At 45.8% G+C, this 27,593-nt stretch overlaps 2 protein-coding genes across 6 annotated transcripts in view; one reads left to right on the top strand and one right to left on the bottom strand.

Annotated features, from left to right (window-relative positions):
- LOC120998017 (zinc finger protein 300-like) overlaps positions 1-23,481 on the bottom strand; it is a 39,843-nt gene extending 16,362 nt beyond the window's left edge. For 2 of the 3 annotated variants that reach the window (XR_005778280.1, XM_040428446.1), the window contains exons 1-5: positions 23,287-23,481; positions 19,777-19,852; positions 18,961-19,087; positions 15,986-16,099; positions 7,859-7,969 (exon numbers count right to left, since the gene is read on the bottom strand). Coding sequence is in view for 1 of the 3 variants with exons in the window: in XM_040428446.1 (XP_040284380.1) it covers positions 7,859-7,969; positions 15,986-16,099; positions 18,961-19,087; positions 19,777-19,800 (376 nt within the window). In the remaining 2 variants the exon portion in view is untranslated. The remainder of the gene's footprint in view (positions 1-7,858; positions 7,970-15,985; positions 16,100-18,960; positions 19,088-19,776; positions 19,853-23,286) is intronic. The other variant, XR_005778282.1, reaches the window with a different exon arrangement.
- Positions 23,482-23,562: 81 nt separating this feature from the next.
- LOC120998001 (zinc finger protein 583-like) overlaps positions 23,563-27,593 on the top strand; it is a 38,368-nt gene continuing 34,337 nt past the window's right edge. The window contains exon 1 of one of the 3 annotated variants that reach the window (XM_040428422.1): positions 23,563-23,667. Coding sequence is in view for 1 of the 3 variants with exons in the window: in XM_040428417.1 (XP_040284351.1) it covers positions 24,319-24,327 (9 nt within the window). In the remaining 2 variants the exon portion in view is untranslated. Of the gene's footprint in view, positions 23,668-24,276; positions 24,328-27,593 lie in introns of those variants that run through there. The other 2 variants (XM_040428432.1, XM_040428417.1) reach the window with 2 other exon arrangements.

Below are 27,593 nucleotides of genomic sequence, written 5' to 3'. Positions count from 1 at the left end.
ATATAAAAACTAGCAATTTTCTCATAGACTCCAATGCTAATGCATTGGGGTCTATGAGAATAGCAATCTAATGATTGCTTGTTATAGTTCCCTATGGGAACTATAAAAAAAAAAGTGTAAAAAAATAAAATAAAGTTTTTAAAAATAAAAAAATATAAAAAAAACATAAAAATTAAAATCACCCCCCTTTTCCCAAAATAAAAAAAAGAACTAAATTATTATTTTTTAAATACACATCATGTTGCCATGTGCGAAAACGCCTATAGTATAAAAATATATTCCCCATACGACAAACAGCAAAACGGAAAAATGCGTCAAAATGTCCGATTCGCCGTTTTTGGTTGCTTCATTTTCTATAGAAAAATGTAATAAAAAGTGATCAAAAAGTCATACCCCAGAATTGTATCACTGAAAAGTTCAGATCGCCCCACAAAAAATGAGCCCTCACACAGCTCCGTACAAGTAATTACAAAGAAGTTATTGGGGTCAAAATATGGCGACGGAAAAATAAAAATTAACATTTTTCCCACTTTTTATTATTTAATCACTATCAAAAATGCAAGAAAAACTATACATATAAGGTATCACCGGATTCGTACTGACCTGTAAAATAAAAGTAACTGGTCAGTTTTATCGCACATCGAACGTCGTAAATAAAAAAACCTGGAAAACTGTGGTGAAATTGCTTTTTTTTTTTTTTTGCAATTTCACCCAATTTGGAATTTTTTTCCTGCTTCCTACTACATCATACGCAATATTAAATAGTGGCGTTTGTCCTGCAAAAAAATAAGCCCTCATATGGCTATGTGAACAGACAAAGGTTATGGCTCTGGGAAGGCAGGGAGCTCAAAACGAAAACGCAAAAACACCTCCGGGGTAGAAAGGGTTAAGGTGCTGCTGCAGGTAGTAATATTGTATATACTGTATATGTTTTGCTCCCTAATACACTACTCCTACTCACCTGTTAGATACCTGGGCAGTTAACTGAAAGCCAGGTCACGTGACTGCTCACATGACTTTTGCCAAGTCTAGTCCTATCCAGCTCTCCTGTGGATGAATTTTACAGGACTAAAAGAGGCAGCGCCATTTCTTTTCTTTAGGGTGGGGGCTACTGCGTGGCAAAATAAAAGTCGGTGAGCAAAATTTTAAATAGATGTATATTAGAAAATTGATCAATATCCTATGCTCTAAATAAATAAATGTAGTCATTAAAAGCGGAGTACCTATTTGATATTATGACTATAAAGAAAATAGATTTTTAAGCACAGAAAATTCATTCCTTCCAACAGCACAGGTCTATAATGTAATGATGTGCTATGCTGAATGTCTGGGGTTCATATCCTGATAAAGACTTGTAAAATAATTTCTTTAGTAAAAGTCTATGTGCTGTGGTCCGCAAATCACGGATCCGCAAAAAGGAGACTTTTGTATTACTTACCAGTAAAGTCTCTTTCTCGCTCTTCCTTGGGGGACACAGGAAACCATGGGTATAGCTCTGCTCCCTAGGAGGCGTGACACTAAGCGAAAGCTGTAAGCCCCTCCTCCATCAGCTATACCCTTCAGCCTGGAGAAGAGACTGCCAGTTGCGTGTCCAAGTAGTGAAAAATAACCACCAACCGGAAAAAGAACTGTCGCGCCCCAACGGGGGCAACCAAGCCGGAACCACAACTGTAACCCAATGAAGGGCGGGTGCTGTGTCCCCCAAGGAAGAGCGAGAAAGAGACTTTACTGGTAAGTAATACAAAAGTCTCCTTTTCTCGCCCATATTCCTTGGGGGACACAGGAAACCATGGGACGTTCCAGAGCAGTCCCAGAAGGGAGGGACCAGAACAAACTCAACCAACGCCAGAGGCATCAATCAACTGCCGCCTGCAACACCAGACGGCCTAAAGCAGCGTCAGCCGACGCATGAGTATGCACCCTGTAGAACTTGGTGAAGGTGTGCAAGGAGGACCAAGTGGCCGCCTTGCAAATCTGCTCCGAAGAAGCCCGATTTCTCTGAGCCCAGGAAGCCCCGACCGCTCTAGTGGAGTGAGCGGTAACACCAAGGGGAGGAACCCTGTCCTTGGCGAGATAAGCCTCAGTAACAGCCATCTTGACAAAACGAGCGATAGCAACTTTGGATGCCGCCATCCCTCTGCGCGACCCTTCCGGGACCACAAAGAGCGAGTCAGTATGCCTGAAAGAGCTGGTTACTTCCAGGTAAATCTTGAGCGCCCTGACAACGTCCAGGCGATGAAGCTTCCTCTCCCGCGGATGGGAAGGGGAAGGACACAAAGAGGGGAGAACGATGTCCTCGTTCAGATGAAAGGCGGAGACCACCTTAGGAAGGAAGGAAGGGACCGGACGAAGAACCACCTTGTCCTGGTGGAACACTAGGAAAGGTTCCAGACAGGAGAGTGCAGCCAATTCGGACACCCTCCGAAGAGAGGTGATGGCTACAAGGAAAATAACCTTGCAGGACAGAAGTCGCAAGGAAACCGTCCGCAGAGGCTCGAAAGGAGAAGCCTGGAGCGCTGAGAGAACCAGGTTCAGGTCCCAGGGCGGTATCGGAGGGCGATACGGGGGAACCGCGTGAGCCACGCCCTGAAGGAAGGTCTTGACAGGACCAAGGGGGGCCAGTGGGCGCTGAAACAAAATGGACAGCGCAGATACCTGACCCTTCAAAGAACTAAGGCCTAGACCTTGGGCCAGTCCGCTCTGCAGGAAGGACAAAACGGTGGGGAGAGAAAAGCGGAGCGGAGGAATCCCCAGATCGGCACAGAACCCCAAAAAAGTCCTCCAGGTCCTATAATAGATCCTAGAAGAGGACGGCTTACGGGCGCGGATCATGGTGCGGACGACATCCGCAGAAAAACCCCTACGTGTCAGGACGGTGGTCTCAACAACCACGCCGTCAAACGTAGGGACCCTAAACGCGGGTGGAAGATCGGTCCCTGAGAGAGAAGATCTTCCCTGGCGGGCAGTGGCCAGGGCGCGTCTGCCAGGAGCAGCATGAGGTCGGCATACCAAGACCGGCGGGGCCAGTCCGGAGCGACCAGAATCACCGAGACGCCTTCCGCCGCGATCTTCCGAAGGACCTTGGGCAGGAGAGGGATGGGAGGGAATATGTATGGGCGCGCGAAGCCTCGCCAAGGAAGAACGAGGGCGTCGGCTCCGCAAGCTCCCGGATCCCTGGCCCTGGACAGATAGGCGGGGACCTTGTGATTGAATTTTGAGGCCATGAGGTCCACGTCCGGAATGCCCAACGAAGGCAAATGGCCTCGAATACCTCCGGGTGAAGAGACCACTCGCCGGGGTCGACGGTGGTGCGACTGAGGAAGTCCGCCGCCCAATTGTCCACCCCTGGAATAAAAATTGCAGATAGGGCCGGGACGTGGGCTTCCGCCCAACGGAGAATGCTGGTGACCTCCCGCATCGCTGCAGCGCTGCGAGTGCCCCCCTGGTGGTTTATGTACGCCACGGCCGTGGCGTTGTCTGATTGTACACGAACTGGATGACCCTTCAGCAGATGAGTCCAGTGTCGTAGAGACAGAAGGGCCGCTCTCAGTTCCAGGACATTGATCGAGAGTTTGGACTCCGATGGAGACCAAATGCCCTGGACGGATCGGGGAGGAAACACGCCTCCCCAGCCCGAGAGACTGGCATCGGTTGTAACCACCAACCAGTTGAGTGGCAGAAAGGACCTGCCCAGAAGAGGGGACTGTAACCACCAGCGGAGAGATGACCGCACCTGAGGCGACAGATGGAAGGGATGATCCAGAGACTGCGGCGATTTGTCCCAGGAGGAGAGGATCGCCCGTTGGAGAGGGCGGGAGTGAAACTGCGCAAATGGGATCGCCTCGAAGCAGGCAACCATCTGCCCCAATACCCGCATGCAGAAGCGGAAGGACGGTCGACGGTGGAGAAGGAGACCCCGAACCGCCCCACGGAGGATCAGACGTTTTTCCGAGGGAAGACGTACCTCCGCCGCTCCCGTGTCTAAAAGCATCCCCAGGAAGACCAGTTGTCTGGAGGGGGGAAGGGAGGACTTGGGGAAGTTGATGACCCAACCAAACCTCGCCAGAGTCTCTAGAGTGAGATCCACGCTGGCAACCGCTTGAGAAAGGGACGGAGCCTTGATGAGGATATCGTCCAAGTACGGTAGCAGAAAAACACCCCTGGAACGGAGTAAGGCTAAAACCGGGGCCAGGACCTTGGTGAACACCCGGGGGGCTGTTGCCAGTCCAAAGGGAAGGGCGACAAATTGGAAGTGGAGGTCCCCCACGGCGAATCGAAGGAAGCGATGGTGACACTGGGCTACCGGAACATGGAGGTAGGCATCCTGTATATCGATGGAAGACATGAAATCTCCCTGCTCCAGGGAAGCCACCGCGGAGCGGAGGGACTCCATCCGAAACCGTCGAAGGAGGAGAAAACGGTTGAGCTTTTTGAGGTCCAAAATGGGCCGCACCGAACCTCCCTTCTTGGGAACTACAAAGAGGTTCGAGTAGAACCCTTGGAATCTTTCCTCTAGAGGAACGGGGGTAATCACCCCCCTGTCCAATAAAGCTTGAACGGCCGCGGAGAACGCGGCCGCGTCTTTCGGGTCTCGCGTGGGGCGGGAGCGAAAGAACCGATCCGGAGGGAAGGATGCAAATTCGATTTTGTATCCGGAGGACACAATTTCGAGGGCCCAGGCGTCGGAGACGTGAGCCATCCAGACGTCCTTGAAAAGGAGGAGCCGGCCCCCCACCCGGGTGGGTGGGGGCGCGCCTTCAGGCAGAGGACTGTTTTGCTGCGGGTGTGCGGGCAGCCTGCGGCTTGCGCCAGGAGGGCTGCGCCCGAAAAAACGGCTTCCTACGCTTGTCCTGGGGAGGAGCCGAAGCGGCAGCTGTGGTGGGAGCCCCAGAGGCCCTGCGGGAGGACCGAAAACGAGACGCACCAGGGCGTCCGCGGGGGGCGCCCCTGGCTTGGGGTTGAGGAAGATGGGTGCTTTTACCACCCGTGGCCTCTGAAATAAGTTCGTCTAAGCGGACCCCGAAGAGGCGGGAACCCGCAAACGGTAGCCCCGCCAAGGAACGTTTGGAGGCAGCGTCCGCTTTCCAGACCTTCAGCCAGAGCTCCCTCCTGACGGCAACTGCCAGGGCGGAGGAGCGCGCAATAAGGGCTCCCGCATCAAGGGAGGCCTCACAGACAAAATTCCCGGCCCGAATAATAAGCTGGGCCAAGGAACGTAGGTCCTGGATGGGGATGTCCGAGTCCAACTCCTGTTCCAGCTGCGTACCCCAAGCAGAGATTGCTTTCCCTGCCCAAGCAGAGGCAAAAACCGGTCTGAGGGCAGAACCGGAGGCAGCAAAAATGCCCTTGGACAGGGTCTCCATGCGACGGTCCTCCGCTGACTGAAGAGAGGACCCGTCGGGAACAGGGATGGCCGTGTTCTTTGACAGCCGGGCCACAGGGGGGTCTACCTTGGGTGGGGAAGACCAGGTGGCCACGACATCGGCTGGAAAAGGATAGCAAATGTCCAGCTTCTTTGGGTTGACAAAACGGGCGTCCGGGCGAGCCCAAGCCTTAGACACCACGGAGGAGAAATCAGAGTGGATTGGAAAGACTTTTGAGGCCTGCCTGGGTCTGATAAAGGAGACGCTAGCTGCGTCCGAGCTAGGGGGGTCATCCTGCACCTTAAAGGTGTCACGTATATCAGAGATGAGTTGACCCATCGCTGAGGCTAGCTTGGACGGCAGGGCCGAGTCCATTTCCAAATCTGAAGCCGCCAATTCACCTTCAGAGAGCGAATCCTTTGGAGAGGAGAGGCTCGTCTGGGTGCGCACGCGTGGCGGGGAGAGGGAGGCATCCGAGGAGGAGGCTCGCTCTACTCTAATACGCTTCTGAGAGTGCCTAGCTCGGGAGGGGTCACTAGGAGAGGATGAACCCGCTGCAGCGGCAGAAGCAGTGGACCCGGAGGGCGCGACAGTCAGAGTGGCGTCCTGCGGGGTAGGTGGCCTGTCTATTAGGCGGCCCACGACATGAGTGAGGCTTTCCACGGCCTGGGACAGGGATCTAGCCCAGTCAGGCGGGTCAGAGGAAGCAGGGAGCGACACAGCGGGCGACTGAGGCTGCGGTGGAGCTCGGCATGCAGTACAGTGCGGATCAGACTGCCCCCGGGGAAAGGGTTCCCTACAAGCGGTACAGGCATGGTACCATGGCTTGGCGGCTGCAGAAGGGTCTGACATGGTGGAAAGATGTTGCACTTTAAAGCAACAGTACTGTGGCACGGAGGGGGTTAAACAGTCCTACCAGACCCGATGATACAAGCGGCAGCTGTAAGGGGAACAGACTGAGGAGGCTGTGGAGGAGAGGCAGCAGCACGGAGCTGAAAGGCTTCAGTATCGCACGGCAGAGAGATGAACCCGGAAGTAGCGGAGCGCAGCAGCACGGAGCTGAATGTGTAAGGAAGCTCCGCCCCCCCTCTGCCGCGCTGAAGCCGAGCAGAGCCGCGCGCGCGGCAAAATGATTTTAACCCCCAAGGATGTTGAAGTGCCGGCCATGACATGGCGCCGTTCATGCCAGGAAAAACGGCTCCCACCGCGCCTAGATGTAGCAGACGGCTTGCATGTCTGCAGCCGTCCCCTGTAAGGCAGCGTTCTAGGACCTGCCCAGATAGACTGCCCTCCACTATGCCCGGTAACGTCCCGATATGCGGGGGGGGGCGGGGGGGGGGGGGCGGGGAGGTGTAGTAGTGGTCATGTAACAGTGGCCATGTTGGTAGCAGCGGTGGGAGGGAGGAAGGGGAGGCTGGAGCAGCCACTCTCACCATACGCTGTCTTCGCCCTCAGTCCATCCAGCGGGGGTCGCCCCTTCAGCTCCTGGCACCGCGGTGGCAGGAAGCCGGGGGAGGGACTTGGCGTGCGGGCGACCCTGAGCTGGCGGGACGCAGGGGAGCGAGGCTGCCCTGGTCCACCTTGTCTTCTGTGGGGGAGGCGGCAGTGCGGAATTACCGGCACTGGCGCAACTCAACCCCGGGAGAAACAGAGGGGTCCAATGCGCCTCTGTTGTCCCTGTAGGTAGAAAAAAAACCGAGTTAAAAATAACAAATACGTAAAAAATAAAAATCATAGGATAACAACCCTGCATAAGCAGGGGGTGTCTTGCCTCCTTGGACACTAAGCAAAAACTGGCAGTCTCTTCTCCAGGCTGAAGGGTATAGCTGATGGAGGAGGGGCTTACAGCTTTCGCTTAGTGTCACGCCTCCTAGGGAGCAGAGCTATACCCATGGTTTCCTGTGTCCCCCAAGGAATATGGGCGAGAAACACGGATTGTGTCCGTGCGCGTTCCGCAATTTGCGGAACGGCGCGGACAGCCTTCAATATAAATGCCTATTCTTGTCCGCAAAGCGCAGACAAGAATAGGACATGTTATATTTTTTTAGCGGGGCCACGGAGCAACGGATGCGGACAGCACACGGAGTGCTGTCCGCATCTTTTGCGGCCCCATTGAATTGAATGTGTCCGCATCTGAGCCGCGGCGGACCCAAACAACGGCCGTGTGCATGAGGCCTTAAGTGAATGCTAATCAGGCTACTGATCTCAGAGACCGCTGGGCCCCCAGGCTGCTCAGGTCCCCTAAATGCAGTACCGCCAGGGCTGCCCTAATGGTGTCCCAGTCCACAGGGAACAATGGATCAAGCATACCCAATATCTAACATGCCTGATCTTTCTTTCTCCCCAACTGTAAAGGTCGGGGACAATCTGGAGCCCTCCCATAAATATGCAGCCAATCATACCTGAAATATGTAGCTTGTCGGTGGCCAGTTTCATATGAACACAATTTTTTTTTTTAATAAAACATCATGACAATGAAGCATTTATCTACACACCATCAGATGGATCTAATTGTGTTTCTTTGTTAAGCTGCACAGGATCATCTAGCAAGGTGCTGCCATGTTGTTTCACTCGTAGAAGAATATCCGGGTTACTTGAAGGAAAACCTAGAGACACAAACAGAGTTTACAGCTATAAAGATCACCAACAATAATATTTTCCTGTTAAAGGGCAACTGGGGGAAAAAAAAATAACTAGTGGCAATGCTTACTGTAAACTGGTATTTCCACCTTAAAGGGGTTCTCTGGTTTCTAGATATGGATGAACTATCTCGGGAACAGGTAATTAAGTGCTTATCACGGTTTGTAATATGAAGGACAGGAGAGAATGCAGGAGAGGGGAGAACTGACTATCACCTCTAGAACACCCTGATTATCACTGATTATAGTATAAGAGACAGAGGAGAACACAGCAGAGGTGAAAACTGATTATCCATCACCTCTAGAATACCCTGCGTATCACTGTTTATAGTATAAGGGATAGGAGAGAATACAGGAGAGATGAGAACCGATTATCTATTACCTCTAGGCCACCCTGCTTATCACTTATTAGAGTGATAGAACATAAAATATATTTATAAATTACATTTCTAAACTCATATGACCACCGATACAAGTGTCTATGACGGTTGTTAAATGACTTTATTCTAGAGCGCTGTGTTTCTACAGTGGCCTAGAATAAGCACTGCACAGGTCTCTTGTGCAGTGAAGAGCATGAGCCTGGCTGTTGCATTGTAGACAAGCTCCTGCACTAAAGTCCTGAACCAGCAGAAGTGCAGATCTGTGCCGTTTAACTCCTTAGATGCCACAGTCAATAGTGAACCTTGCATTTAAGTGGTTTAGAGAGAGGGGGCTCCCTCTGTCAGGCATCGGCAACCCATGAATGAGATGACTGGTTGCCGATGTCTTAGCATGGTAGCCTGAGGCCCCAGTGTATGCCCTATCAGGCTGTGCTTCTCTGGCTGTCACGAACGTACCGAGACATACCGACGTTCTCAAGACAGGTGGCAGGAGATCTGTGAGACTGGCAACAAGTGGTTTGATCTGACATGTTTTCTTTTTGAATCAAATGACGTCTGTGTTGTTTCTGGTGCTCGCCGCACCTTCTTTCCCCAGGTGTGGCTATTAGGGTCATTTAACCTTCTCTATTATTGTTTCTCCCACTATGCTCTGCGGTTTATAGCTTCTGTTGGACTTGTGGTTAGCTTGTGTTTGGTTCTCTCGGCTGAGTTCCTGGTGCTACCAAAGCTTCATTGAAGATAAGTGAAGATAAGTGTTTCCTTTCCCTTTTGTATTTTGTGTGTGTGTATATATATATATATATATATATATATATATATATATATATATATTTATATTTATTAGTGTTGCCTTTTCCTGTTGTTTGTATAATAGACAGAGGCAGCTCTCCACTGGTTTTCTGGAGAAGGTGCTCTTGCTCAATTTGACTCACCCTTGTCAGTATGAAAATAAGTTTTTAAAATAAAGTATTAATGAGAAGGCACTCTATTTATAGGCTCATGGGAGGCAATTTTATTAAATAAATGTTAAAATAGAGTTTAAAATAACGAATATTTGGTATAAATAATTCATATAAATAATTTCTAGCAGCAATATCAATATATGACAATTCATAAATAACAGCAGTATCAATTGATGAATATGATTGGAGGATAGCAGCAACGTAAGCAGCAAATGGTAATAAATAGAATAAAAGCAGGAGTATCCTTTAAAATGGAATTGGTGGCAATAGTTCAATGTATCAATAGTTCAATGCAATAGTTCCCATGTAGTATACTCCACTATTTGTTCGAGGAAAAAATAGCCTTACAGTGTAGCAACAATGTTCTTAGTTGTGGCTATTTATCAGTATGGCGCTATTTGCGTGACTTATAATTAATCACTGGATGTCTCTTTTCCTTTTTTCTTCTTATACAAAGAAGATATTCAGATATATTCCCGTTTTGTTGTACACATTTAGATTTTGTACTCACGATTCAGTTGTGAGGAAGGAGCGAGTCGAGCTCCGAAACATGTTTGGGTGAACAAGCATATGAAGACTACAACTACACCACTGGAGCGCTTCAAGAAGAATTGAATGTAAAGACACTCACGAATATCTATAAAGCGGAACCCCGGCAGCTGGAGCAAAGAAGTGATAAGGCGATCCAAACACTGAAGGGGCGTTGCAAACATTAAACAGAGACGCCGCCATAACATGTGGCACGCCGACTTTTCAAGCAAGCTGTGACCGGAGGGCCCGAACCATAAAGGTCAGTCTGTTCTCAGAACAAGAGCGGGACGCCGCACCTGTTAACAGCTGAATCGTGAGTACAAAATCTAAATGTGTACAACAAAACGGGAATATATCTGAATATCTTCTTTGTATAAGAAGAAAAAAGGAAAAGAGACATCCAGTGATTAATTATAAGTCACGCAAATAGCGGCATACTGATAAATAGCCACAACTAAGAACATTGTTGCTACACTGTATGGCTATTTTTTCCTCGAACAAATAGTGGAGTATACTACATGGGAACTATTGCATTGATCTATTGATACATTGAACTCTTGCCACCAATTCCATTTTAAAGGATACTCCTGCTTTTATTCTATTTATTACCATTTGCTGCTTACGTTGCTGCTATCCTCCAATCGTATTTATCAATTGATACTGCTGTTATTTATGAATTGTCTTATATATTGATATTGCTGCTAGAAATTATTTATATGAATTATTTATACCAAATATTCGTTATTTTGAACTCTATTTTAACATTTATTTTCCTGTTTGTCATTAGCCCTGAGGAAGACTCCTGTTCGTCCTTACTTTTGGAGGAACAGGTAGACTCAGTCCTGACATTAGTTCCAGGATCCTATAGGGCGACACAGGATTCTAGGTATCCGGTGTATGAACTTGCCTACCTTTGGGGCCTGTTCATACTGGTAGTCTGTCAGGACTGGAGTTAGGGTTTTCTCTAGGAGGTGTCCATCTTCCTTCCCTAGTTTCCAGGCCTTATTCCGGTATCCCCTTTCCCTTCTATGTTCAGTGTGGTGTTTTCCTCCCACACACGAGCATGACACTGGCGTGGCCTGATATTGTCTGTCAATATGGTACTGACAGTATAATACACTGTATTGCATAAGCAGTACAGTGTTTTATACAAACAATCAGTAGATTGCCTGTAAAAGTCCTCTTGTGGGTCTGAAATGTGTTAAATAATTACAATTTTATTTCTAAAAATTCTAAGTGCCAAAAAAAGCTGAAAAAAAGACACCCTTTTCTATTGAGAAGCAAAAATAAAACCTTTCCACATACAGTACCACTTGAACTTTTTCAAATTTTTTCACGTTACACCTAAAAACTTAAATGTATTTTGAGATTTTATGTGACAGACCAACACAAAGTAGCAAATATATTTGTAAAAAAAAAAATGCATACTAAAGAAAAATCTGGAAAGTGTGGCATGCATTTGTATTCAGTCAATACTTTGTAGGACCACCTTTCACTGAAATTACAGCTGCAAGTCTTTTGGGGTATGTCTCTACCAGATTTGCAGATCTAGAGGCTGACCTGTTTGCCCATTCTTTGCAAAGTAGCTCAAGCTTAGTCGAAAAGCGTCTGTGAACAGCGATTTTCAAGTCTTGCCACAGATTCTCAATAGGATTTCGGTCTGGCCATTTTAACACATGAATATGCTTTGATCTAAACCATTTCATTGTAGCTCTGGCTGTATGTTTAGAGTCGTTGTTCTGCTGGTAGGTGAATCTCCGCATCAGTCTCAAGTCTTTTGGAACCTCTACCAGGTTTTCCTCCAGGATTGCCTGTATTCAGCGTCATACATCTTTCCATCAACTCCAACCAGCCTCCCTGTCCCTGCTGAAGAAAAGCATCCCCACAATATGATGCTGCCACCACCATGTTTCAAGGTAAGAATGATGTGTTCAGTGTGATGTACAGTGTTAATTTTTCGCAACTCATAGCTTTTTGCATTTAGGCCAAAAAGTTAAACTTTGGTCTCATCTGACCAGAGCACCTTCTTCCACGTTTGCCGTGTCCCCTACATGACTTGTGTCAAACTGCAAATGGGACTTCTTATGGCTTGCTTTCAAAAATGTGTTTCTTCTTGCCAGTCTTCCATAAAGGCCAGATTTGTGGAGCACACAACTAATAGTTGTCCTGTGGACAGATTCTCCCGCATAGCTCCTCCAGAGTAATCATGGGCCTCTTGGCTGCTTCTCTAATTAGTGCTCTCCTTGGCTGGGCTGTCAGTTTAGATGGACGGCCATGTCTTGGTAGGTTTGCAGTTGTGCCATACTCCTTCCATTTTTGTATGATGGATTGAACAGTGGTCCGTGACATGTTCAGAGCTTGGGATATTTTTTATAACCTTACCTTGCTTTACATTTCTCAACAACTTTATCCCTGACCTGGTTAGTTCCTTGGTGTTCATGATGCTGTTTGATCACTGATGTTTACTAACAAACCTCTGAGACCTTCGCAGAACAGCTGTAGTTATACTGAAAATACATTACACACGGACTCTATTTACTAATTAGGTGACTTCTGAAGCCAATTGGTCACACTGGATTTTATTTAGGGGTATCAGTACAGGGGGCCAAATACAAATGCACAACACACTTATCAGATTTGTATTTATTGAAAATTTTGAAAACCATGTATCATTTTCTTTTCACTTGACACATACTTACAACTTTGTGTTGGTCTATCACATAAAATACATTTAAGTTTGTGGGTGTAACGTGAAAAAATGTGGAAAAGTTCAAGGGGTATGAATACTTTTTCAAAGCACTGTATTTGGTATCAGTGCATTCATAACAATCCACACTATATACAGTTGCAAGAAAAAGTATGTGAACCCTTTGGAATTATATGGATTTCTGCACAAATTGGTCATAAAATGTGATCTGATCTTCATCTAAGTCACAACAATAGACAATCACAGTCTGCTTAAACTAATAACACACAAAGAATTAAATGTTACCATGTTTTTATTGAACACACCATGCAAACATTCACAGTGGAGGTGGAAAAAGTATGTGAACCCCTAGACTAATGACATCTCCAAGAGCTAATTGGAGTGAGGTGTCAGCCAACTGGAGTCCAATCAATGAGATGAGATTGGAGGTGTTGGTTACAGCTGCCCTGCCCTATAAAAAACACACACCAGTTCTGGGTTTGCTTTTCACAAGAAGCATTGCCTGATGTGAATGATGCCTCGCACAAAAGAGCTCTCGGAAGACCTACGATTAAGAATTGTTGACTTGCACAAAGCTGGAAAGGGTTATAAAAGTATCTCCAAAAGCCTTGCTGTTCATCAGTCCATGGTAAGATAAATTGTCTATAAATGGAGAAAGTTCAGCACTGCTGCTACTCTCCCTAGGAGTGGCCATCCTGTAAAGATGACTGCAAGAGCACAGCGCAGACTGCTCAATGAGGTGAAGAAGAATCCTAGAGTGTCAGCTAAAGACTTACAAAAGTCTCTGGCATATGCTAACATCCCTGTTAGCTAATCTACGATACGTAAAACACTAAACAAGAATGGATTTAATGGGAGAATACCACAGAGGAAGCCACTGCTGTCCAAAAAAAAATTGCTGCACGTTTACAATTTGCACAAGAGCACCTGGATGTTCCACAGCAGTACTGGCAAAATATTCTGTGGACAGATGAAACCAAAGTTGAGTTGTTTGGAAGAAACACACAACACTATGGGCCAGATTTATCATTACTCTGACAGCTCACTCCACTTTAACATATGGCTAAAGTCAGTTTTACCCAAGTCAGATTTATGATCGGCCCTTTAAGACTGTAATAAATGTGGTTTGACGGTACCCATTTATCCGTCAGTAAGCAGCTTTACAAAAGTCGCACATCTTTACGAAAAAGTCGCATGTTTTTATGAAGAAGTCGCATGTTCTATTAAAAAGTCTCATAAGATAAGCATGGTCCTCACTGGAGTGAAATTTTTTTTGTGACTTTTTAAATAGTCCCAATAGTAAATCTGTCTAGAGATTCATTTACATAAGAAAACACGCCCACTTTCAGAAAACTGGCGAGCATAGTGCAGAGCAGAAAAAAGTTGCAAATTTGTGCGCAGTTTTAGCGTTTGGGACTTTTTTTGGGACTTTTTCACTCCATTATTCTGACCTGAGCTAATGATAAATCTGGCCCTATGTGTGCAGAAAAAGAGGCACAGCACACCAACATCAAAACCTCATCCCAACTGTGAAGTATGGTGGTGGGGGCATCATGGTTTGGGGCTGCTTTGCTGTGTCAGGGCCTGGACGGATTGCTATCATCAAAGGAAAAAAAAAATCCCAAGTTTATCAAGACATTTTGCAGGAGAACTTAAGGCCATCTGTCCACCAGCTGAAGCTCAACAGAAGATGGGTGTTGCAACAGGGCAACGACCCAAAGCATAGAAGTAAATAAACAACAGAATGGCTAAAACAGAAGAAAATACACCTTCTGGAGTGGCCCAGTCAGAGTCCTGACCTCAACCCGATTGAGATGCTGTGGCATGACCTCAAGAAAGCGATTCACACCAGACATCCCAAGAATATTGCTGAACTGAAACAGTTCTGTAAAGAGGAATGGTCAAGAATTACTCCTGACCGTTGTGCACGTCTGATCTGCAACTACAGGAAACGTTTGGTTGACGTTATTGCTGCCAAAGGAGGTTCAACCAGTTATTAAATCCAAGGGTTCACATACTTTTTCCACCTGCACTGTGAATGTTTACATGGTGTGTTCAATAAAAACATGGTAACATTTAATTCTTTGTGTGTTATTAGTTTAAGCAGACTGTGATTGTCTATTGTTGTGACTTAGATGAAGATCATATCACATTTTATGACCAATTTGTGCAGAAATCCATATCATTCCAAAGTGTTCAAATACTTTTTCTTGCAACTGTAATTATCACATCATTTATCATACACGGTGAACGAAAAAATATTAAAAAAATTGCAGAATTGCTTTTTTTTTTTGCTAATTTGCCGTCAAATTTTTGCGATCAAAAAGTGTTATGTACTCCAAAATCATAACAATAAAAACTACAAGTTGTCCTGCAAAAATTAAGCCCAGACAGCTCTGTAGAGAAAAAATTATTAGAAAGTTATGGGTTTATTGGGATGCGGCGTTGCCTAACCATTTTCTTAAAAAAAAAAAAAGGGAATTTATTTTGCAAAAGCAGTAAAACTTTAAAAAACATATGTATTTGGTAACACTGTACTGAACCAGAGAATAAAGCTATTATCTTATTTATGCCGTAAAGTGAATGTTGCAAAATTGACAACATAAAAACTTAGTGCCAGTATGTTTTTTCCCTTTCCCCCTTAGAAAGATTTAATAAACTTTAATCAGTAAGTTATGTGTACCCCAAAATGGTGCTATTAAAAACTACAACTGACCCTGCAAAAAACAAGGCGTCATACAGCTACATCGACGGAAAAGTAAAAAAAATTATAGCTCTTGGAAAGCGACCAAGAAAAAAGAATTGCTTGGTCACTAGGTCACCAAATGCATACAGGGAAAAGGGGTTAAGCTGGAGTTAAAACAATTATATCGACTCTGACTCCCCCCAAAACTGGCTTTGACTCCGACTTCACAACCATGAACATATCACACCCCAACGTGTCTAGTTAACCATTAAAACATAATGACTGCACACCATTATACATACAAACAATAGAGATAAGAAATGGGGGTCAGTCTAGATAAAAGTGGTACAATACTGACTATAAATGAGTATACATGAATAATGGAAGCTCTTAGCGCACATACGTGTCGGGCCCATCTACCAGGCATCAAGGTGGCTTCCGCAGATGGGTCCCTATCACTAAAGAAACTGCCTCACTTTGGACTTACTCTGCAGAAGCCACCTTGACGCCTGGTAGATGGGCCCGACACGTATGTGCGCTAAGAGCTTCCATTATTCATGACCCCCATTTCTTAGCTCTATTGTTTGTATATATAACGGTGTGCAGCCATTTTGTTTTTTGTAATTATGTTTGTTTCATGGATATGCACCTGTGATCCTGAAGGTTTTAGTCTAAATTTTCCTGCTACTTAACCATTTATGTCATGATTTTGCTTACCACTTTGGAGATTACAGCTGCTCTTCTGATTGACTGACTCATGGCTGCTCCCAGGCCTGCTTGGTTCTAGATTCTGAATTCTTACCAACACATCAGGGTTGCTAATAGTGTACCCTGCAGAAAACAATAACATGCAAATGGGTAACACAGACCTATTCTATAACATATTCCCATATTACTGGAGTAGGGGGTACCAGGAATGGACAAACAAAGTGTAATCAGACCCTCGTGCAGACCATAAATCAAGTGCATGTACATTAGAAAACAGCATAAAATAATAGCTCTGCTACCATAGCTCCCATAGACAAACCAAGGGGCTGTGTACCTTCAGTAAACTTGTGATCTGTAGTAGGGAGATGTCAAAAGTTTTGATCAGTGAGGGTCTGAGTACTAAGACCTCCACCGATCCCGGGAACGAGGGGAGAGAAGCACTCGCTTAGCTCTCCCTGCTGCACGAGATGGGAGCGAGACAGGCTTAAAGACTTTCTATTGACTCCACCTGGCTTCCAGTCCTGCAGTGAGGAGAGAGAGCGCCCTAAGCTAGTGCTTCTCTGCCCTCGTTTCAGGGATCGGTGGGGGTCTCAGTACCCAGACCCCCACCGATCAAAACTTCTGACATCTCCCTATGACAGATCAAAAAGTTACTGAAAGTACAGTGCCACCTTATTGGAGAGGCAGCCCCTTTGGATCACAGATAGTGACAAATCTATTGTGGCATTTATGATAATTTTAGTGTCTATGGTAAGAATACCCTGGAAATTTGATAAACCGGCTAAAAATGTTTAAAGGGTTTCTATCCCCTCGTTTTGACATAATTAGCTCTCAGACACTAGTGATCCGCTAGTGTCTGCTCTACCAAACAATGCTATTATAATACCTTTGTGTGCAGCCGTTTGCCTAAAAAACAAACTTTTATTGATATGCTAATGAGCCTCTAGGTGCTATGGGGGCGTCTTTTCAGCACCTAGAGGCTCGGTCTACTCACATTGTATGCCGCCCCGCTCGTCCATTAAGCCTGCCCATCTCCTCTGGAATGCGATCCTCCCTCTGAGCCAGCGGACGAATTCTCGCGCCTGCGCCGTGCGCGTCTGTATTCGGCGCAGGCGCAGTGAATGTCTGACCGCTGCCTGCACAGACATCTCGGTCATCGGCGCAGGCGCAGTGGAGATGTCTGTGCAGGGAGCGGTCAGACATTCACTGCGCCTGCGCCGAATACAGACACGCACGGCGCAGGCGTGAGAATTCGTCCGCTGGCTCAGAGGGAGGATCGCATTCCAGAGGAGATGGGCGGGTTGGAGGGACGCGCTGGGCGCCATTTTGTGTGAGTAGACCGAGCCTCTAGGTGCTGAAAAGACGCCCCCATAGCACCTAGAGGCTCATTAGCATATCAATAAAAGTTTGTTTTTTAGGCAAACGGCTGCACACAAAAGGTATTATAATAGCATTGTTTGGTAGAGAAGACACTAGCGGATCGCTAGTGTCTGATAGCTAATTAGGTCAAAACGAGGTGATAGAAACCCTTTAAGAGGTGTGACACAGTGAAGGTTATTGTCTGGGAAAACAGGTATTTTCCTCCCAGTGTGTGCTGCTGGACTGATTAGCGGCCAGGTGGGGTCAAACACCGGACTGGATCTCAGGTGCCGTTCCAGGGTTTTGGCAACACCTAGCTTGTCTTTAAAAGACAGCTGGGATCAGCAGGGGGGATCTCTGTGTTGGGATCGGAGGCTTGTGCCGAGTTAGAGGGCTGAGACCCGGGTGTAGGGGAAACAGGCCCCCTAAAGCCTGCTTATGGACTTAACGAGGCAGAACTGCCAGCAGGGTGTGAACTAACACCCAGGAGATAAGGTGACTTTCTTGCTTTATGAACTTTTCGTGTGTGTGAACAAACACCAAGACTGCAAAGTGACTTGCATTTTGTGCTATACCTTATGTGTGAAGAGACACTGAAGTTTTGCTTTTCAAACTGGTTTTTGCCTCTGTACTGCATCTGCCTACCAGAGCGAATCCCTACAGAGGGTTTTTCCACCTTGTAAAGTTATAGCATATGCCATCAAATAATGAACAGTGGGGGTCTAACCTGGGCCCACACTGATCCAGAAAATAAAAGGGTTACCAGAGATAGTTTAGCACTGCGTCCCCACGATAATTCATGCCAGCAGAGTGGCGCCAGGGCCACCCACTGTGCAGGGTCCTATTCAAGTGAATGTTCCTGCACTGCTAGGTTCCAGGAGCGCCGCTGTGCAGGGAAATCTTCATTCTCTGGATCTGCGGGGGATCCCAGAGTTCGGACCCTGAACAATCATAAAGTGAATGCATATCCTAGCGATATGCCATCACAAAATGGGAATAATCCTTTAAAGGGGTTGTATGGTAATTTGATATTGATAGGATAGTTCATCAGTATCTGACCAGTGGGGGTATGACAACCGTCACCGATCAGCTGTTTGAGAAGGCAGCGGCGCTCCAGCTTTTCCTAGGCAAGTGACATCACGTTCATTGGGCACGTGGCCTAGGCGCAGAGATACCAAGCATAGCCGATATACCACGTACGGCGCTGTGCTTGGTGAGCACAGAGAAAGACACAGGAGTGCCAGTGCCTTCTCAAACAGCTGATCGGTCGAGGGTCTTGGGTGTTGGACCCCCACCGATCACATACTGATGACCTATCCAGAGGATAGGTCATAAGTTCTAAAGTCTTGGAAAACCCCTTTAAACATCTCAATAGCCCTTGTTTGAAGCTTTCTTCAGGGATTCACATTTTGGTAGTTCAGTCTTTACAACAGAGTGCATCTACCAGATGAGTTCTCTTAGAATGCAGGACAGAAAAGAGCATGGGGGAAGGGGGGGGGGTGTCTGTCACTTAAATGGTGACTCACTCCACAGCCAAACAGCAGAATTATGAATGCAGCTCCAGAGTTGAATGCACTGGATCAGTGTACTATAAGGAATAGAATGCATTTACACATTGTTATTACCCATGGCAGCCAAGACACCATGAATTTCTTGCATGACATTTCTATACAGCTCCTTCTGCCATTCTTCTAAGCACATCCAATCTTCTGCAGAAAAATAAATAGCTACGTCATTAAATGTTACCAATGTCTGAAACAGAAAAAAAATGTTAATTGTAGGTGTATACTGGAGCGCGTGAACATAATCCATAATTCCAAACATAATTTTATACACTGTAGGAAGGCGCAAGGGTCCGTCGTTGACGGAAGGTATGTGTCACCGAGGTTCCTGGCCTCGGTGAAGTAAGAACCGGTATTTTCAGGTGTCAGCGGCAGCTAATGCTGATTGACATTTTACTATTTTAGTATGGCTGTATAGCTGATCCAGGACGACTCTTACTGGGAGTAGGCAAAGTGCTGGGTGGGTGACTACTCCCCACGTTCCAGGCCGGGTCTTGACTGGCCTATAAAAAAAAACAGCTGGCAGTGATTACCTCTCTCTGACAGAGGAGCTCTGGCAATCGCTGGTGTGGGAACTGAGCCCTGTGCAGGGCTGGAAAGCTGAGACCTGTGTGTTGGGAGAGCAGGCCACCTAAAGCCTGCATTTGGACTGCTGGAGGCAGAACCGCCGACAAGGAGAAGTTTCTTTTATGCACAAAGTTTCTACTCTGTGTGAATAAACACCAACCTTATTTTTGTTTGACCTTATGTGTGAATAAACACGGACATTTGAATTACGAACTTGTACTTTGCCTCTGTACTGCACCCGCTTATCCCAACTACCAGAGCGAATCCCCACAACACATATAGAGTGTAATCCGGTGTAATCACATCAGTTACCTGCATGGAGGTGGCCCCCGACATGGTCTGCTGTAGAACAAAATGATGGCTTCCTGGTTAACAGCAACGTTTTATTCTGGTGGGAGATGAAAAATGCAAGCATTAGAAGACAGGACCAGTCGCTGGGAGTGCTACTGGAAGACAGCAGGTGACTACTCTGGCCTCCACAAGAGTATGAAGACACTGGCCTGGTCATCACTGGAGGCAGAGCTCACCCAGCTCCATGCTAGCAATGCTTACAATAGTACAATAGAAAACCCCATTTTCCCAAGGTTTCCATTTAAAGGGATAATCCAGAGTAGACGATCTGGCCTATATGCCTTATTAGGGGCATATGAGGATACGGAACTATTACTGCACTGTTCAATAATCCAATTCATCTGAGGGGGAGGTCTGTAGAGGGGGCGCCCATAGCATCCATTATTTTAACTAGGAATGAGAAAACTACTTTGGATGCTTCATCGGAAGTCGATTCGCATAAAACTTAGTTTGAATACTGTACAGAGCGAGTGCTCCGTACAGTATTAGAAAGTATTGGCTCCGATGAGCGAAGTTACTACTTTGTGAAGACTCGCAAGACTTCGGGTAATAACTTCATAAATTAATTTCTACTGTAAAAAACCTTGGTACCGAACTCGTGTTCGGTTCCAAGGTACCACCTGGAACCGAACCCGAGTTCGGTGCAAAGGTTTTTAACAGTAGAAATTAATTTACGAGACTTCACAAAGTAGTAACTTTTGCTCATCGGAGCCAATACTTTCTAATACTGTAAGGAGCGCTCCCTCTGTACAGTATTCAAAGTTTTATGCGAATCGACTTCCGATGAAGCATCCGAAGTCGATTTGCTCATCCCTAATTTTAACCTTTAGGTTATCGATGGCAACGTTTCAGTGCCTCTGTCTAGTTACATCATGCAACTCAACTTGCACAACACATGACAGCTATGTTGCTCTTGTGTAAAGGGGTACTCCAGTATGAAACATAAAGGGGGGTCATTAACTAACCAGAAATACGCCTATATTAGGCGTATTTCTGGCGCAGATTGCAGCGCAAAGGACCTTTCGGTGACTTTTCCCTGCTCTCGCCAAGTCTAAAAAAGTGGATTTGGCGGGGAAGGGGACAGGTCAGCAGGTCTGTCTCATTTACCATTTTCTACACCTGTTTTAGGCGTAGAAAATGGTTTAAATGTGAGACAGCCAGACAGCTCTCTTACATTTAGAGGAGGCGGTGGATCTGCTAAAGTTATGTAGAGGCCGGCGCCTCTACATAACTCAGCCGGATCCACCACCAGCTATAGGGCTTAACCGACGGTCTTGATAAATGATCCCCAAAATCTTTCCTGTTGATGCACACAGGCTCAGGGCTAGTTACAAGATACAACTTTCCTTTGGTAGTAAACAACGATTCCTACTGAATGACAGCAAGCGGAGATCTTAAAAAAACATGAGGAACTGATACATCGTATAACATTTTCATGATGTATTGAATAGCCTTTCCCTGCTGAAACCTGAAAACTCTTAAAGGGCCCCTACACACTTGTTTCTTGATCACAAAAAAAATATATAAAAGCCATAGAAATTGCTTTTTTTTTTTTTTTTTTTATTGCGTTGTTTTAATTGCATTTTTTGTAAAATTAATGTGTGGATGAGTTTTTTCCCCCTGTAGAAGCGATGGAAAAACCGCCAAAACCTCAACATGTTGAGTTTTTAAAAATGCCACCAATGGAAAAAAATAAAATACCACTAGATTAACCCCTTAGTGACCACCCATATAAGTTATGGGTCATGGGAAGCAGCAATGCAAAATCATTTTTTTGTTTTAAAAAAAAGGGGTTTTATTGCAAAGAAAGTAGTAAAGCTTAAAAAAAAATATATATATATATATGTATTTGGTATCACTGTAATCGTACTGACCCAGAGGATAAAGATATGTTATTTATACCGGAAAATGAACGCCGTTAAATTTATAATGTAAAAATGCAGTGGCAGTATTTTTATCTCCCTCCCAGAAAGAGTTAATAAGTTAATCAAAGTTATATGTACCCCAAAATGGCTCCATAAAAAAAACAAGCCCTCGTAAAGCTATATAGACGGAAAAATAAAGTTATAGCTCTTGGAAAGCGATGATGAAAAAAGGAAGAAGAACACTTGGTCATAAAGGCCCAAACAGGCTTGGTCACTAAGGGGTTAAATAAAAACCCACATTTCATAATTCCTATGGACCAGGCATCAGCAACCTTCGGCACTCCAGCTGCTGTGAAACTACAACTCCCAGCATGCACAGTTACTCTGCTGTTCTTGTAACTCCCACAGGAGTATAAAAAGGATTCTGGGAGTTGTAGTTTCAGAACAGCTGGAGTGCCGGAGGTTGCTGATCCCTCGGTTAGCCCACATCTGGAGCTAGTGTTTATTCGGCACATGTCGCATCAAAAAAAAAAATGACCCATTTATTTCTATGGGACCACAAAAAATGCGGACAGCACACGGATGTCATCCATATGTCCGTCCTGGAAACTATAGAACATGTCATATTCTTCTGTTTTATGGGCAAGAATAGGCATTTATTCTATCGGACCCATGAAAAATGCGGCATGCACACATATGTTACGGATCGGGGTTTTGCGGTCCTCAGACTGATGTCATTCATAGTTTTTTTTTCTGACGATTTTGAGGGATTTTTGGTGCATTTTGCAAAAAACACCAGCTTCAGATGTTGCATGGAAATCTTTGGGAAAATTTAAACGCAGCACAAATAGTGTTGTTGGATTTTTTTCTAAATGCATTTTTTGGGTCAATTCCATATTTTTTTTTTAGATTGCAGCATGCTCTGGGTCTGGTGTTTGTGTCCCATATGCATCCATTGTTTTGAGTTTTTTTTTGCCCTGTTTGAAAAAATTTTAACAATTACCAGTTTGTGTTGAATTTCTAATGATGTTTTTTGTATTTTCCCCATATTGTTGCACGGAGGAAGTGGCCCTACAAGGGGGCACATACAAAAAAAAACGCAAGGCATACAGAAAAGTAATAGAAAAACGCCAGGTGGTAAAACACAATATATAAGCTAAAAACACTGCTGACTGCAAGGTTCCCATTGACTGCAAGCAGAGATCTTGAAAAGCAGGAGGAATTAATTCATTACCTGTGGCTGAAAAAAAATCACAAAATAAGCAGAGATTTTGAAAACTTAAGGAACTGTTACAGGATACACTGACAGACCACCCTATGGACCCCTACACACATATTGTGTCTGGTGCTGATTTAAAAAAAAAAAAAAAAAACCATGAAAAAACATTTAAAGTATGGAAAAACGCAAGTGGTTTCTATGGCAATGAAGCAGAGATTTGGAAAATGATACACAGAGTACAGTATTAAGAATCTGGAGTTCCCCTTTAAACACGTATGCGCCACAAATGTATAGACGTATATGTTATCAATCTGCGGATATTTCTGCATCTCCGAGGAGCAATAGATGCACAGAGATGAATGTATTTCACCTCCCATAAGAACTTACCCGCAGTCCTTCTCATGACCTCTACCTCTCATCAGCAGAACACACCAGTCTGTACGAACGTCTCTCCCCCTCAGTCAGGGGCTGCAGTCCATGAAGTGACTAGAAGCAGGTCCGTATTGACAGCACACAGCTGGCCACCCAGAAGCCGCCGCACTTCTGTGCTCCGCTTAACCTCACTCTCAATGACTGCGCATGTGCAAAGAGTCCCACCGTCAACATTGTAAAAAGCATAGAGAATGCTGGTGATAAAGTTGTCTGATTTTGAAGCGCGCGGGACGCTGGGATTCGTAGTCTTTTGCGTGTCTGCCTTTTGTTTTACAGTACACGGCCTTGTCAGTAATTCCAAGACGCGGCTGCTCTGCACAGCTGGAGGTCTTAGGGGTAAGTGGCCCCTGCAATGGGGACGTTGGGCATGAAATCACTTCTGTTGGAGACGTCCATGAATTCGGGCGCTTACAAGCCCTTGGCTTGCTCTGCTGGAGATGACAGGACGATATGGTCCAGCAGTGGACTGATAGGTTTAGTGATGGGCATTTCCACTATTTTTAGAGATCCTGATCATTTGGCTCAGCTCACCAATAACTGTCTCTTCTTTCAGTTGACTTTATTATCTTATCTTTTATTATTCTGAGAAATGAGCAGTGTTTTTATTGGCATTCTGTATATTGTGCCATGTAACAAATGCACAAGAAATAACCCTGGTCATTTATCGAACTGGTGTAAGGTAGAACTAGCTTAGTTGCCCACAGCAACCAATCAGATTCCTCCTTTCATTTTCCAAAGCAGCTCTGAACAGTGAAAGGCGGAGTCTGATTGGTTGCTTTGGGCCACTAAGCCAGTTTTCCTTTACACCAGTTTTGATCACTCTCGTCTGATCCCGTTTCTTCTGTCTGTTATTATTTGCCCTCTTTTGCTGAATATTCTCTCTGAAGCACTGAGAAAGAGGAGGACTCAATAATGACATCATAGTCCATATCTCCCAACCTCCTCGAATCCGGTGGGACAGTCCTGGATTTCAGTGGCGGTCCCATAATGGCTGAGGTATGTCTCCTCTCAGCTGTCTCTGCATCCATGGGACGCAGAGACAGCTGATTGGAATGGGGAAGCAGGGAGCAGCACCATATCCACACATTGCGCTGTCTAGGAGGAGCAGTGTCGGGTGGGAATCAGCCTCTGCTCCTCCTACACAGCAAGCGTGATGTGCATCCAGCTGTGATCATCGGAGGAACCAGGCGAGTATTTACTGTTTTTTTTTGTTTTTGTTTTTTTACTGCCTCTTAAGGGGGCACATATCTGGCCAGAACTACTGTGAGGGGCCACATATCTGGCCAGAACTACTGTGAGGGGCCACATATCTGTCATAACTACTGTGAGGGGCCACATATCTGGCCATAACTACTGTGAGGGGCCACATATCTGGCCATAACTACTGTGAGGGGCCACATATCTGGCCATAACTACTGTGAGGGGCCACATATCTGTCATAAATACTGTGAGGGGCCACATATCTGGCCAGAACTACTGTGAGGGGCCACATATCTGGCCAGAACTACTGTGAGGGGCCACATATCTGGCCATAACTACTGTGATGGGCCACATATCTGGCCATAACTACTGTAATGGGCCACATATCTGGCCATAACTACTGTGAGGGGCCACATATCTGGCCATAACTACTGTGAGGGGCCACATATCTGGCCATAACTACTGTGAGGGGCCACATATCTGGCCATAACTACTGTGAGAGGCCACATATCTGGCCATAAGTGTGCACACTTTGTTGATGCACCTTTTGATTTTATTACAGCACTCAGTCTTTTTGGGTATGAGTCTATCAGCATGGCACATTTTGACTTGGCAAGATTTGCCCACTCTTCTTTGCAAAAAGACTCCAAATCTGTCAGATTGCGAGGGCATCTCCTGTGCACAGCCCTCTTCAGATCACCCACAGATTTTCAATCGGATTCAGGTCTGGGCCATTCCAAAACTTTAATCTTCTTCTGGTGAAGCCATTCCTTTGTTGATTTGGACGTATGCTTTGGGTCGTTGTCATGCTGAAAGATGAAGTTCCTCTTCCTGTTCAGCTTTCTAGCAGAAGCCTGAAGGTTTTGTGCCAATATTGACTGGTATTTGGAACTGTTCATAATTCCCTCTAGCTTAACCAAGGCCCCAGTTCCAGCTGAAGAAAAACAGCCCCTTGGCATGATGCTGCCACCACCATGCTTCACTGTGGGTATGGTGTTCTTTTGGTGATGTGCAGTGTTGTTTTTGCTCCAAACATATCTTTTGGAATTATGGCCAAAAAGTTCAACCTCGGTTTCATCAGACCATAACACCTTTTCCCACATGCTTTTTGGAGACTTCAGATATGTTTTTGCAAAATGTAGTCTGGCTTGGATGTTTTTCTTCATAAGAAAAGGCTTTCGTCTTGCCACTCTACCCCATAGCCCAGACATATGAAGAATACGGGAGATTATTGTCACATGTACCACACAGCCAGTACTTGCCAGATATTCCTGCAGCTCCTTTAATGTTGCTGTAGGCCTCTTGGTAGCCTCCCAGACAAGTTTTCTTCTCGTCTTTTCATCAATTTTGGAGGGACGTCCAGTTCTTGGTAATGTCACTGTTGTGCCATATTTTCTCCACTTGATGATGACCGTCTTCAATGTGTTCCATGGTATATCTAATGCCTTGGAAATTCTTTTGTACCCTTCTCCTGACTGATACATTTTCACAATGAGATCCCTCTGATGCTTTGGAAGCTCTCTGTGGACCATGGCTTTTGCTGTGGGATGCGACTAAGAAAATTTCAGGAAAGACCAACTAGAGCAACTGAACTTTATTTGGGGTTAATCAGAGGCATTTTAAATGATGGCAGGTGTATGCTGACTTCTATTTAACATGATTTAGAATGTGATTGATTAATTCTGACCACAGCTACATCCCCAGTTATAAGAGGGTGTGCACACATGCAACCACATTATTTTTTATTTTTATTTTTCTTCCCTCCACCTAAAAGATTTCAGTTTGTTTTTCATTTGAGTGGTACAGTTTATAGGTCACATTAAAGGTGGAAAAAGTTCTGAAATGATTTCTTTGTCTCATTTATTTTTTTTACAGCACACACAGGGGTGTGTAGACTTTTTATATCCACTGTATCTGGCCATAACTACTAGGGATCGACCAATTATCGGATTTACCGATATTATCGGCCAATATTCATGATTTTCAAAGTTATCAGCATCTAACCTTGCCAATAATGCGTCCAGCGCTGCTCGCTTATGAGAAAACATGGCTCTTGGCGCGCACCGCCATGTTCAGTGGCCAGAGTCAGTGGAGAAGTAGGGAGAGAATCCCTCCCTCCTATGACGCGGCCGCCGCAGAGCCCAATAAAATGAGGGGGCTCTGAAGCTGCCCGCACCACTGCCACCCATGAATGTCTGGCTAATATTAAAGCAGGAGGAAGACAGGGGTGGGTTTACCGCTGCGCCGTCTCAGCTAGTGTGCTCGGCGATTGACAGCAGCCTCCTGCTCCTGAGTGTCCTCTCCAGAGTCAAGCAGCCAGCATAGCAGGTGCCTAGCTACTGTGCCCCCAATGATAATTTTAATACAAATACAGGAGGCGGGTGTCAGCTGTACCCGCCTCCTGTATCTGTATTAAAGGTTAATTATTCTTGGTGGCGCCCCCCCCCCCCCCCCCAGTATTAAAGTCATTGGTGGAAGTGGCCACAGGGTCCTCCTTCCCCCCCCTCCTCATTGGTGGTGCAGTGGCAGCTTCTGATCGGAGTCCCAGCAGTTTAATCCTGGGGCTCCGATCGGTTACCATGGCAGCCAGGACGCTACTGAAGCCCTGGCTGCCATGGTAATCTCCCTGCTGCTGTGTGCACTATGCACAGGGCAGCAGGGAGAGTGTGAGGTCCTATTCACCCTGATAGAGCTCTATTAGTGTGAATAGGGAATATCGGTATAAGTTATCGGCTATCGGCCTGAAAGTTCACAGGTTATCGGTATCTGCTCTAAAAAATCTATATCGGTCGATCCCTAAACTACTGTGAGGGGCCACATATCTGTCATAACTACTGTGAGGGGCCACATATCTGGCCAGAACTACTGTGAGGGGCCACATATCTGGCCAGAACTACTGTGAGGGGCCACATATCTGGCCAGAACTACTGTGAGGGGCCACATATCTGTCATAACTACTGTACAGTTTTATTTTTTCGTCGCCATATTCTGACCCCTATAACTTTTTTGTAGTTATGTGTACAGAGCTGTGTGAGTGTTCATTTTTTGAGGGGCGATCTGAA

This window comes from Bufo bufo, chromosome 1, assembly GCF_905171765.1.
Source record: "Bufo bufo chromosome 1, aBufBuf1.1, whole genome shotgun sequence".
Taxonomy (NCBI): Eukaryota; Metazoa; Chordata; class Amphibia; order Anura; family Bufonidae; genus Bufo; species Bufo bufo.
This window is presented reverse-complemented; position numbering and strand designations above follow the sequence as displayed.